The sequence below is a fragment of the Lygodium microphyllum genome, chromosome 12, assembly GCF_053477565.2.
Source record: "Lygodium microphyllum isolate KBCC chromosome 12, Lygodium_microphyllum_v1.1.10, whole genome shotgun sequence".
NCBI classification, from domain to species: Eukaryota; Viridiplantae; Streptophyta; class Polypodiopsida; order Schizaeales; family Lygodiaceae; genus Lygodium; species Lygodium microphyllum.
The window spans coordinates 94,340,178-94,353,959 of NC_141146.1; the positions used below are offsets into that span (position 1 = coordinate 94,340,178).

At 42.8% G+C, this 13,782-nt stretch overlaps 1 protein-coding gene across 4 annotated transcripts in view; it reads left to right on the forward strand.

Moving 5' to 3' along the window:
- Positions 1-1,229: 1,229 nt before the first annotated feature.
- Positions 1,230-13,782, forward strand: part of LOC148028050 (uncharacterized) — a 30,391-nt gene continuing 17,838 nt past the window's right edge. For 3 of the 4 annotated variants that reach the window (XR_015692678.1, XR_015692677.1, XM_087689746.1), the window contains exons 1-6: positions 1,230-1,866; positions 2,152-2,706; positions 2,779-3,463; positions 4,649-6,822; positions 6,969-7,086; positions 7,217-7,290. Coding sequence is in view for 1 of the 4 variants with exons in the window: in XM_087689746.1 (XP_087545872.1) it covers positions 1,816-1,866; positions 2,152-2,706; positions 2,779-3,463; positions 4,649-6,822; positions 6,969-7,086; positions 7,217-7,290 (3,657 nt within the window). In the remaining 3 variants the exon portion in view is untranslated. Of the gene's footprint in view, positions 1,867-2,116; positions 2,707-2,778; positions 3,464-4,648; positions 6,823-6,968; positions 7,087-7,216; positions 7,291-13,782 lie in introns of all 4 variants that reach the window. The other variant, XR_015692679.1, reaches the window with a different exon arrangement.

A 13,782-nucleotide genomic window follows, 5' to 3' on the forward strand; every position in this document is an offset into this window, starting at 1 on the left:
ATCCTTGACTCGTAATTTGGAAATACTAGTAGGATGTAGCTCTCGTCGAGAGTTGTGCTTGTCTATGGGCACCTTACATGGTAGAGCTTGTATTAGTAGTGAAGCCTATGTTGGTGGCAATGCTATCCTTAAAGTTTGCAAGTGCTCCTTTATCTCCACCTCAACTACCACCTTTAAAATATTCTATATTTGAGTGCCTCTCTAGAGTATCTCCTTATCTTAATTGGGTCTCAACTTTGAGTTCTTATATGGCGTTTTTGTGTAGCCTACACATCCATGTACCTTAGTCTAACGATGAAGCCATGTGGAGAAAGCTAGAGAAGTTGATTTTGTAGAAGACCATATTTGTGCCAAGTGGTGCTTTTGGTCTAATAAATATCCTCAATGGCTAACACAATGATGTCCATGTCAATAATTCAGTGTGACCCAGTGGATATTGGGATTACTAAGCCACATGGTAGGTGTGTATGGAGTGTGACGACCATGGTGGTTGTGAGGCATCCATATAGAGGCCATTTTGTATATTTGCCTTATTTTGTCCTTTTGTGCTTCTCTACGGTGTATCCATATCTCAACCACTACAAGGATTGCTAAACCAAGGGGGAGTGCTTGTTTGTGCTCACCTTTTGTCATTGACGAATATGTGTGATTGCTTGGAAGAGAGCCTCAACTACCATAGGTGTAGGTTCACATGTATGATCTCTCTCCCTCTCTTCTAAGTTTGGGCGTGTGTGTGTGTGTGTGTGAGAGAGAGAGAGAGAGAGAGAGAGAGAGAGAGAGAGAGAGAGAGAGAGAGAGAGAGAGAGAGAGAGAGAGAGAGAGAGAGAGAGAGAATACAATATACAATATATTGTTATGTAATAAGACATAATAAGTAAGAAAGGACCAAAAACAATTTAAAGGCTAAAAAACTAGAAGCCCCTGGCCAAGGTGCAAGTCATCCTACAGAAACCATCGAGTAAACATCCAAAAGTTAAAAAAGTCTTGTGTGTTGAAGCATCCAAACAGAAGAAGTTGAAACATCTAAGTAAAAGAACTTGCACGACTTATCTTGAAGAGAGATGGTTTAATGCCTCAATCTCAACACGTTTCTAAAGGTAATACTCATACGTGGACTTAACTTTAAAAAACTAGAGGCATTGATTTTTTTTTACACAGGGATCAAACGACAGTACAACTATCATATGTGTTGATGAACAAAATAGAGGTACAAATTGTGATGCTACGAGGAGAAGGAGATGGTGGCATTGGCTCTTAAGAGTACGTATGACATATAAGCAATGCTACGGTACAAAGGCAAATCTGATATCCTCTTCTTCTGCGGCTGCTTCCCTTCCTACTCTCGAAGGGGGGAACTTGGAAGGAACTTAATTCTCCTCTCCTCCTCCTTCTCCTTCTCCTCCAAGGGCCAAGAAACGTTGTTTGAAAGGAGCGGACAAGGGGGTGTTTTTCCTGCGATAAGCCTATTTTGAAAACCAAACAAAGAAACGAAAAATCAGAGAAACAGCGAGAGACGCAGGGAAAGATGAACTGCAGGTGCTGCTTCTCGTGCCGAGAGATTTCGCTTATTAGGTGGTAGCAATTATAATTCTCTCTCTCTCTCTCTCTCTCTCTCTGTGCTTGCGTTCCGTCCATTATTCCTCGATCGACCGCCATCGCTCCTGCCTGCGGCGGAAGAAGAAGAAGAAGAAGAAGAAGAAGAAGCTGCAGCCCTAGGCCCCCCGATGCGCTCGCCTTCCCTCCCTCGCAGTCCTCCTGCATCCCCTCGTGACTCTCTCCCCCGCGCCGCTTCCTCCTTCCTGCCATGCCCCGGACATGAATGACTCGCACGATGTTCCAACGCTCCCTCAAGGCGAGCGCGTTGAGGTATGTTGCTTCTCCATTGGCGTTTCTTTGTCGCTGCTTGGATTACGCTTAGGTAGTTTCATCGAGGTTCTTTTTCCTTCTCGATGGCGTCTCTTTGCTGCTGCTTGCATTACGCTTAGGTCATGCTATCGATGCTTGACCATACATTGCCCGAAGCTTCCATAACGCACCTGCTTATCCACCACACACAAATTGCAGCACAGATCCCCCTCTAGCTTCGTTGTTTTTATTCTTCTTTCCCTCTATCCAGGCATTAGGAAGGATAATCCTCCTCTTGCTTTGCAGGTAAGGCAAAGAGAGAAAGGTTTGCGTGGTTCATGGCACCCAGCCACTGTCATCGGTCTCAAGCCAGGCCGCAGACTGGTTGAGTATGATGAATTGCTTACAGATGACGGACTTCACAAGCTGAGAGAATGTGTGCAGTTAACGAAAGGCACTGACAGAATGAGAGCGTCAGCTTCTCGCTCTACATTCTCTTCTGCCAGGAAAATTGACAAATTGAAATGCTCTATGTCTCCAGAGCCGAGACAGCAAAGCCGTCTGAGGCCTGTTCCCCCTCCATGCATGGAATCTTCCCCACACACCTGGCAAAGGGGTTTTTGGGTTGATGTCTTCTTTCAAGATGCATGGTGGGAGGCTGTTCTTCTTGACGACACGACTTCTGTCAGTGAAGACACATTGATCAGTGTAATGTATCCAGGAGAGGGAGGTCAAGAGAAGGTTTGTGCAAAAGATGTTAGGATATCACAAGAGTGGGATGAAGTTACAGGAGAATGGAGGATAAAGGGAAAGTGTAATATTTCACAGCTTTTGAAAAGGACAGGCCTTGGAAGGAAAAAGGTATCCCTTTTGTTTTAAATAGATTAGTAGCTTAGTTGAGATGTTTTGAGCTTGATTTTGATTGTAATGCAGGAAGGCTTGACTCTTGATGGTAAGTGTGAGCATGGAGTTTCTGGAAATCTTCCTTTTTGTTTGAAGACAAGAGATCAAGAAGCAGGAGTACACATGAGCTGCTCATCATCGAGTGTCACACCTGAAATCACACAGGAGACTGATATTTTTGGTGATGAATCAGAGAGAGGCTTGAGAGAGAACCTAGACTGCAAAGGCTCAAGATGCCTGCCCAATGGCCATGTGCCACTGTATGCTTGCGATGTAAAAGTGGCTAGAGCTACAAGCCATGGGACTTCAACAAAGACGGACAGTTCGAAGTCAGCAAAAGCAGAGCATGATGTTGCAGGATCACCATTACATGCTTTAAGCCATGGAACTTCAAAGCCGCTGGATAGTGCTAAGTTGTTTTCTGAGGGGGTATTGCCCTTGGCAAAAGCAGAGTGTGGTGCTGCAGGATCACCATCACATGGTTTGGTGGGAGCAGTTTTTCCAGATGACAAAGAGAAAGTATGTGGCAATGGGGTGACTGTAGCTCAAATGAGTTTTCCATGTCCAGATTCCAATGTTGTCTCTGCATCAGATGTAGCAGCTATTCCAACCAATATATTTATGTCAGAAAATGCTGGTCCAGTGGGTATTGAGGATACTGGAGTGTGCTCCAATTATATAATTAATGCAAAATTGCCTTCATCAAATGATAACGGTATGTTTGTTCCATCACTTACTTCCCTCCCTGAAACAAAGCTGGTTATTTTTCAGCTGGTGCTGCTTGCAGTCCATCTTGCTATTCAGAATGGGTGTGGTTATTTTTGAGATGCTGTAATGGTGAAAAACTATTCTTTATGTTGTGGTTAAGAATTTTTCATTATCAGTTTTCAGGCTTGCAGACATGTTACTATTGATAGGACTTGGATACTTTATAGATCATACGTGCTTAATATTTGGTTCTGCCAAAGGAAGGACTGTAGGCGTTACTGGGATGCTTTTAGTGGACCTGTTAAGATTAGTCTTAGTCTTACATCTCCATAAGTGGCTTTTTGCCACGCAGTCAATAGGCTACTGTAATTATTATCATTTCTTTGATGCCCTTGCATATAGTATGTTTCATTCCGTCACCCAACATGTTAGGATGACAGGTAGTATGTCAAAGAGGTAAAATATCGAAATAGTCAATTGAATTGAAGGTGAGGCTAACTGTCATTATCACATGCTGGGTGATTCGTAGTTCTGGTTTCACACACACACACACACACACACACACACACACACACACACACGTGCGTGCGCGTGCATGTGCACATGCATACCCCCCTCCCCCCACAAAGAAGAAAACCCAACCAACACACACATGCGCACTGCACATACACAAAAGTAACACCATTTGGCTCTTATTTCAGTGTCCATATTATTCAAGGCTCAGCTTTGGCAGGAGTTAGGACAGCATTTCTTTTGACTATCGATCTGAGTTTTGTGGTGCTGTAAAGGTGGGAGTAATAGTCTGCTCAATCGTCTTGAGACTTGGAGGTTGATGATAGGAGTTGGGAGAATGTGTGGAGATAGCTAGTCCTCAGAGGATTGAAAATATTTGCAGAGTTTCTGCTGGACCTAGAAAGGATGAATAAAGTCTTTGTGTCATTCTCAAGTTAATTTTGCAGTTAGTGGTAGTAATACCGCATGTAGTATCATGTTGACCTATGTGATTGAAGAGTTGTGTGCCGCTCAATAGTCATGTGGCTGATTTGAGCAGTGCTTTTGCATTATGCATTGTAAGACAAGTTCAATTTTGCATGATCATAGTTCTTTTTGATGTTCACTTTTTCTGTCCTTGGTTCTCATCCTGGTGGGGGTTCTTTTGTCCTAGTATGCTTATGTTCATTGTGTTTTCCAGTCTACGAAACAACACATTTGAAGAGCTCTAAAGGGTCTGATAAAGAAGTGAAAAACATAGAAGGAGCAACAAATGATCTAAATGGTAGTCAGGGTGCTGCTGACAAAGATCAGGTGGGGCAAGATATGAAGAGTACAGAAACTCCTACTGTGAATAGCAAGACAGGTTCAGGTAGAAACTCTGCAGCGGCAGATGGAATTCCAACACGTATTCTGCGGATGAATACTTTGAGAACACGTGATGCCCATAAAGGGCTAGATCACAAAATGGAACCTCGGAAAAAGCCTGGAACATTGAGCTGTTTTAAAGAGCGCCTTGTACAGAAAAAAAGAATGCAGGCCTTAAGGCAGAAGGCTGCATTAAATGGTAGTAAAGATAAGAAGGATGATGATTTACATACGCCAAAAAGCAGTCATAGACCTGTGAAGGGAGAAGGTACATCGAATTCATCAGAAAAGGATGCTAGTTATAAAAAGAAGACTCTAAAAGCTGCAGTACTAAAAGATCTTGTTCGTGAAATTTCAAAGAAGGCTCTTTTGGAGGCTGGCTTCAAGATTGAGTTGAGGCAGAGGAGGAATAAAGACTATAAAGATTCTGTGTATGTATCACCGCAAGGTCATACATACTGGTCTGTTCCAAATGCCTGGCGAGCCTTGAAACAAAATCAATTGAAGCCACAGTCGAGTCTTGCAGGAGCTGCAACATCTAGTGGCTTATTCTCGAAAGCAACACCATTGGCAGTTGGCAAACAGAAAATCACTCCATCTTTAAATGGAGGAAAAGGAAATCCATCTCATTGGAAGATAAGAGTGACAGATAGGAGGCAAGAAGTTTCTGGTGGTAGAGCCAAATTTACTAGGGTTGATCTTGATACATTGCTTGCATCAGCTGCAGAGAAGGCTGGAGGAATTTCCCTAGAACAGCTAGACCTGTTACGTGATGATCAGAAACTACAGTTGACAAATGTCCAGTTAGTAGATTTTTTGCTAGAAGACTTGCGCGTCCTGAAAAGGGTCACTGGGAAGGATAAAAGAGCAGGAAAAAGGCACAAAAAAGAGCAGTCGTCTGCAAAAAGGATTAATCATAGAGGTGTGTTGAATGATAGTGGTGTTTCTTCAAAGGCATCAAAGTCTTCCTTTGTCACTGAGGGATCTAAACGCCAAGATAAGAAGCGAAAGGGGGATGGGCAACTTCTGGAAAGCAAGGCAGAGAGGGGAAAAAGACAAAAACAGGATGGAATGACCTTGGAAGAAAAATCAATTGCTTGTCACAGGTCTACTCGTAACAGGGAGCAGCCAGAACTTTTATCTGCCAATGGAAGAAATGAGCATCCAAAGAGGGGCCCAATGCTGAGAAGAGGAAAGAGTACCACTTCTGGCAATTTTGTCGTGAATCAAAACACCACACCATCTGGGCATCTGGATGATACCAACCATTTACACAAGCCAGATAAATATGGGAAGAAAGGGAAACGTGACAGCGTTCAAGAGGATTTTGAGGATTTTTTGGCTAAAAGGAGTCGAACAACTTCAAGAGAAAGGTCTTCCATCATGAAAACCACAAGCAAAAAACAAAAAGCTTCTTCTGAAGATGACAGACTTGAATTCTCCAAAACTAAAAAAGGTAAATTGTCCAATCCTGAGCAAGCAGGCCTGCACAAGAAAAAGCGAAAGGATTACCAGCCACGATCTGGTTTTAGGTTGGAGGTTCGGGCTGGAACTTCAAGGAAAAGTGGTACAGAAGAGCCTTTGTGTGATATCAAGCAGACCATCTTTTCATGGATGATAGATAGGGGTGTAATCATAGAAAAAGAAAAGCTCTGTCATGTTGATCAAACTAACAACCAAGTGCTGAAGGAAGGAATTGTGACCCGTGAAGGGATACTTTGTAGGTGCTGCAAGAAGATGTTCACAAGTATGCTGTTTGACACGCATGCTGGAGGCCATGTGAAAGGGATTGCAAGGAGAATAATTTTTACCTCAGGAAAGTCTCTTCTGGACTGTCAAATAGAAGCTTGGCGGCTTGAGAAACAAGCGAGGAAGATACACAACTATGTTGGTGTGTCTTCTCAGGATAGGAATGACGACACTTGCATTCTTTGTGGAGATGGTGGAGACTTGCTGTGCTGTGACCACTGTCCTTCTACCTATCACACATCCTGCTTACAGATACAAGTAATTACTTTGCTTCTGGGTCTAACATGTCTTGCATGGTTGCCTTTGTTTTGTCTTTTAAGCAAACCAGAGTGATGATTGTTGACATACAATGTGATGAATACTTGTACTGCTGCTAAATCAGATCTTAAATGTGTGATGTCCAGGATATCCCGGAAGGAGACTGGTTTTGTCCAAAGTGTCAATGTTCTGTCTGTGGTAGCAGCCAGGATAAAACAAGCTCTACAAATAGCATGTTGTTGTGTGCTCAATGTGAGCATCGATGTGAGTATTGAACTGCTTTTGTAACTGTGTCCTTGGAATATACAAATACTCTAGCCTCTGAAATGGTGACCTTGATGTTTTTACGTCTGCTTGGTGACAGAAACCTTTTTGTGTGTTTTGTCTTCATCAGATCATGTATCTTGCTTGCACAGTAAACAACTTTCCATACAGAGTACTATGTTTTGCGGAGAACATTGTAAAAAGGTACAATCTAGAAATCAATGCAGCTGCACTTATTCTTTACTACTGCTGTGGCTGTATTTTGGTTGAAGCATTTGACTAGTGTACTCTTGGAATTATCCATAAGAGAAAGGAGAGGGAGATAGGGGGAAAGAAGGAGGTGGGGATGGAGAATACTCTACCATTATGTGCTGAAGGTATCTCATCTTGATTCTTTGTGGCAAGTAAAATAGAAAATTCAGAAACAAGTTTCAGGTTGCCCTATCTCTGGTCATGGGTGACTAGTACTATAAAACATACAATGATGGTATCATACAAGCCTTAGGAATCACCGCCCATGTCCCATACCACAACAATTATTTGCTAGAAATTTGTTACATCATAGTACCTACAACAATGATTAGCGATGCTTGAAAAAGATGCTCAAAGTATGTGAATGCACCATTGGGAACACTCCAAGACTTTAGCTTTGGGTCATGGCTCCCATGTTCAAAACATCCAAAAAAGAAGCACGAAGTCAATGTTGATCATACTCAAACCTAGATCATAGAAAGTGGAAATAGTTGGATCTCTATGTGTGTCATGATTAGCCTTTTAGTAGTACATCATGACCATGGGTTCCCCTCCTCTAGCCAGATTGTTGAAGTGCCTCTCTTGTTGCCGTGTGTCCCCCTCCCCCCTGTTACGGACCGTGAAGTAGGGTCTTAACGCAGCCTTTTCTATCAAGCTGGTTAGTGTCTGCCGCACTATGACCTAGGGGTCTTAACACGGCTTATTCTATCAAGCTGGCCAGGGTCTACCCATCTAGACTTAGTTATTTTATTCTTTTGCATTCTAGTCCACCCTTGACTCAATTACATTTGAGGAGTGGAGGCTTTATAATCCTAACTTGATGTGGCTTGGTGCTTATGGCTTTGCATGCCAAGCTTTGTAGGCGCAATTCCAAGTTGTCGCTCTATTGAGGGCAAGGCATGATGGTGCGGTTGTAGCCATGTTGTGCCACACCTTAAGAGAGGCACTCCATTGCATTGCTCCTTGCGCCATTCCTCTCTTTTTTTGTACTGTTGCCTTGGGTCTTGGGGACTTGGGTCTCTTGGCTTGTTTGCCAAGGTGCTTTGCCCTCATCGCCAAGTCAAGAACTTGGGCTATTTTCCTTGGCCTCCTTGCCGGATCTTTCTTGCTTGCTTTGAAGTTAGACAAGCTAGTTGGTTTAGCTTGCCTTCTCGCATAGAAGGTGCAGTGTTGGTGCATGGCACCTCTTTGGCTATTCTTAGTCTCATTTGGAGTTGAAGTTCTTGGAGGGGAATGGACTAAGTCGTCACACTTAGATCGGATTTTGTTTTGCGGAAGTGGAGGTATCCTTGAAGTTCTTGTTGACGCCCATATGTGTGGTGCGTGGTGTGTCACGGATCCATAGGATTGGGATAACAACTCCTTACACTGCTTGTGGCTTGAATGCTGAGATCTCAATATTTACCAGCATTGAGTATGGTCCCAACGGGTTCCATAGTCCAAAGACAATCACCTTAAGAGTGAGTCGAAGAGTTCTCCAAGGCTCAACTAGCAAGGTTCCCTTCCATGGCACTAAGTTATCATGATTGGACCATATTGCGAGCACTTCCTCATGCTCTCTCTCTTCTTTGAGGCTTTGTCCCTTGACTCATTCTATCCAAGCTCAGAAGGGTTTGCCTCTTCGGGCTCAAAGGCGTAGCCAATGACCCCATTGCTGAAGTGCACTTGGTTTCTACTTTGATCATCTGAGTTGGCCAGGATGGGATGTGGCGTTGGATCAAAAGATTGGTTTGCTTTGTCCTTAGCCACGAGTTGAGTTTGGGGGGTTTTGGAGGCATCTTCATTCTCATCTCGCATCTTGGCTCTTGCGGCTTGCCTCTGTTTCTTGGCTTTTGGTTTCGTCTTTTGCTTCGTCTCATTCTCATTCTCTTCCTTCTCTATATTTTCTTCTTCTTTTTGGTCTACTTCACCTAGGTCTATCTTTTCTTGCTCTCCTTGTTCTAGCCTATCTTCTTTCTTTGGCTTCCTAGCTCTCCATACTTGTTCTTCTAACTTGCTTTCTTTGCCTTTTTCTTCTTGCTCACTATTTTTTCTGACTTTTTTATTCTTGTTTTCTTCTACTTGTTTCCTTATATCTTGCTCTAGCCTTTCTTTCTCTTCTACTTTCTTTCTAGCTAACTCTCCTTGCTCTTCTATCTCTTTTCTTATATTTTTTTGTCTCATCTTTTCCTTGATCTTCTCTATGGCTCCATCTAATAAGTCATTTTCTTCTTCTTTTCTATCATCTTCTTCTATCTCATCCCATATTTGTATGATTCTCTCCTTCAACTCTTTTCCTAGACTATCATCATTGAACTGTGAGGGTTTGGTTGGTTGTTGGGGTTGGGGTTGTTGGGGTCGAGGTGTTCCAAGATCTAGGTTGAGCTCCTCCTGGCCCTTCGCTTCTTCTTTGGGTTGTTGGGGTAGAGGTGTTCCAAGATTTGGGTTGAGCTCATTCTCCCCCTTTTTCTTATTTCATCTCTTCTAATTCCTCTATTCTTTCTTTTTCTTCACCTATAGCATCATCTAAAGTAGAGTGTTGGCTCCATGTAGCGGATGCCCTACCCTAGGTTCTTTTACCCTTCCATTCTCATTTTCTAACTCTTATCTCTTCATCTACTTCTTTATCTTCGTCTTCATCAAAGGCATCTCGTGCCTCACAAGAGGGTTTCAACCTCCCTCACCCTTAATCTCAATGGGTGGAGGTTTTCAAGATCATGATTGAGCTCATTCTTTCCCTTCTCTTTTTCTAGCATTGGTTTTTTTTTCAACTGGGCTGCAACCCGTGGGTGCAGTGGCTCATCCTTCTGACATGTCCACCTTGCTTTATCTTCTTTTCTGTATCCTAACTCCATCATAATATTTTCTACCTTTGAACTCACATTCACTTTCCATCCTTCTCCCTTCACATAATATTCCACAATTTCTTCTTCTACTTGAACTCCTTCAGGTTGGCATTCTTTGGGATAGGGGTAGTCGGTGTAGAGGTATTCTTCTTCTAGGTGGTAGTCGATCGGAACATCTTCAGGGTAGTAGTATCCATCTCCTTTAGGAGGAAATTCATTGTAGAGATATTGGTCTTTAGGGTAGCCTTTTTGGTAGTAGTCTTTCGGGTAGTAGTTGGGGTAGTAGCCATTGGCTCCTTGTTGGGGATGAGATATTCCAAGATCTGGGTTGAGCTCATCCTCTCCTTGGTCTTCATCTTTATCTTCATTTGACCATAATTGTTCGTCTTCTTTCACATGTTTCTGCTTTTCTTGGCTCCTTGGTCCTTCTTTGGTTGGCTTCACTCCATTCTTTAGCTCTTGGACTCTTTTAGCTTGCATCTGCTTCAAGTATGGTTCGTCCCTCTCTTTGGTATGTTCAGATCCAAAGGTAGTCTCCCAATCCCACCTCAGCATGATCTTCTCTTGCAACTCCGTGCTGAGGTCTCAGGTCATCTTCACTTGCCACAACTTGGCTTTCTCTCGCACCATGATCAACTGGTAGTCAACCTTCTCTAGGTCTTCATCCAGCTCTTTAGCCTTCTCTTCGAGATTGCGTAGCACATCTGTTCCTTGTTGGGTCTTCCTTAGCATCTTGATGGTCTTCTGTGTCTGCTCGATTAGTTTGAGCCGTAGCATTTTCTTTTTGTATGTGATTTTGAGCCAGTGACATAGTTCGTCTTCCTCTTCAAAGAAAGTGTCTTTCCATAACCTTTCAAGTTCTCTTCTAATTTTTAGTAGGTAACACACTCGGGAGGGTTTCACAACGTGGCTGTCACGTCATGTGGGGGTCATTGCGTCGTGTTGCGCGACCTGTTATGGTAGAATCTCCTCCACATTCGTGAGCTTGCTCCCCTCTCAAGCTAGTATGCTCCGCTCTAGAGTTGCTCTGATACCAAGTGTTACGGACCTTTATGGGACTTCAAGTCATAACCTCTCATGAGGCACAAAAAGGCATAGCGGAATGGCACACAAGATATATCAATAAGGAATCTTTGTATTCATGATATCTGAAGATACAACATTGAGGCATATCTCAGGACTACACCCTTGTGGCGTCGCATATGTGAGGGTTCACCATTGAGTAAGTAGAGTGGAAACCAAGCAGAGCTTAGAGTCACTACTACTCCCTATATAGGTGTTTTTGGCTCCAATGCCATGATATGGCTACAAAGCCCATACCCTTACACATTGAGGCACATCTCAAGACTACATCCTCGTGACGCCGCACATGTGAGGGTTCACCATTGAGTATAGGGAATTGCACGTAGAGTGGAAACCAAGTAAAGCTCAGAGTCACTACTACTCCCTATATAGGTGTTTGTGGCTCCAACAGCATGGTATAGCTATAGAGCCCATACCCTTACATCCCTCCCCCTCACGTGTTGCTCCCCCCCCCCTCCCGCCCGCCCCAAGGAAAAGAAAAAAAAACAAAACCACAATGTGGGAATAGATTAGGAGAAAATACTCTGGTTGTTGGAGCTATCCCATCATGGCTTGAAAGTCAAAACCACCTTTAGGATTTAAACTACCAGACTCATTTAATTTATATAGAAACTCTTCCTTAGGGTGCATTACATTTTAGATTTACAGTAGGTGTCGTGCCCTATCTCCATTTTCTCACAATCATCCCTCTTTAGCTTGAGGATACATGAGGAGTGCCGCTTTAGTACTATAGGATAGGGTATCTCCTCTCCTTGCCAAGACATTCATGGGATAAGAATAGCATTGTTGTAGAGGATATTAGAGAATGTGAAAACATGCATAGATAAACCCGTCTGATCAGTAGGAGAAGTTGACTCCTTACACAGAAGTATCATTTGAGTTAGTTGGAGGGGTCAATGGTTTGATCTAGTAGAGCCATCTATCCATCTATTGAATAGAGCCAGACATCCCACCAAAGAACTATGTGACCCTCTCTTCATTGGCTACCATAGTCAATCGATTAAAGTGATCACCATGTAGAAGCTCATTTATGCATAGAGATAGGGACCACCAAGGCCTTTTGCAAAGCAACCACTAGGAAAACTTGGTGAAGCACACTAGAAATCTCCATCCTGAGGATGCCTCTAGGAGTACCATAGATGCAGAATGGATTTGCAAAGCTCAAAATCCAAGCATCCTTTAAGGTTGAGAAGGAAGGCTGTCATGAGGACGTGTGTTTTTAATGCTCATTTGGCATAGGAATCAATCTAATGTGCATGTGATGTGCAAGTGACATAGTAACATGCAGTGAGGGATGGGGGACAACGAAAAGTAGGGAATGGGGACAAGGGGGTGGAACGGCACACATAAATAGCATTTAAAATGTATGCATGTGATGTTATACACTACAAAAGAACATATGCATGTGTATGCATGTATATATGTATTTTCCATTGTAGAAAAACTGCACGTGTAATGTGGGCTGATTTGATATGACTTCATAAGACTATGTTGATTTTGTATGTGTATGTGACAAAAGGGGAAGTCCTTGGGAGAAGTCTAAAAAAATCACCCACAAAAAACGTTTTTATCTCTATTTGCTATTGCTATTGCCATCGCCAACCATTGCATCTCACTTTTGTATCGCTTGCTTTAGAAATACCGCAAGGGGTGCCAATTTTGGGGCCAGTAACGTGTCCAATGTCCAATACGAAAGTGGTAAAGTGTTCATTTTTAGTTTACGTGAATTTTATGCTTGCTGTAATTAGTGCTTAATTAGGTTATTTACCACCCTATCCAAGAAGGAAGACTAGTTTCATGGTTCCATTGTTGGGATATCATCAATTCCCTTGAATTGGTGGGCCCGAGGTACGTGATTGAAGGTTAAAAACTTTGCTCTAGTGTTGAAATTGTATTTAGTTGAGCATTACAGTAAGAATGCCTTCAGATAATGAGATGGGATCAAGCAAGGATGATGTCTCTCAATCTGAAAATTCACAAGGTGTTGGGAAAAATGCAATGCTTGATCTTGGACAAGACGTGCAAGATGGATAGCAAGTTAATAATGTTGGTTTAGACCAAAATGTGGGTCCTTCTAGGCCTTCAAAAGTTGATGACCAATGCAAGTAAGAGGAATTTGATGACGATTTTAAAGATTAGTTGATGAGAACAACTAAAATGTTAATGCAATTGGCAAATGATTCTCAGTTTATGCACTTTTTGAACCTATTAAAGGAGGGTATCAAAGGCAAGAAGATGAAATTGTCTTCAGGAGCTTCGAGATAGTAAGATGCATCGAAGGAAGAGCCAATATAGCAGAATGATGTTCCAAACATGGGTAGTGAGCATAAGCAAATGATGCTAGTGGGGCAATGGATGTATATGCAAGGCCAACTTGGAAGTGTCAATCCAATACCTTTTGGACAGCAAGGAATGCATACAATGATGGGGCAGTAAGGGTGCTTTGGTGGTGGCACTAGTTTTCATGCTAGGGTGGGTCAAGGACCGCATACGGGGATGTATGACACAACTCCTTATCATATGTAGCAACCATTGC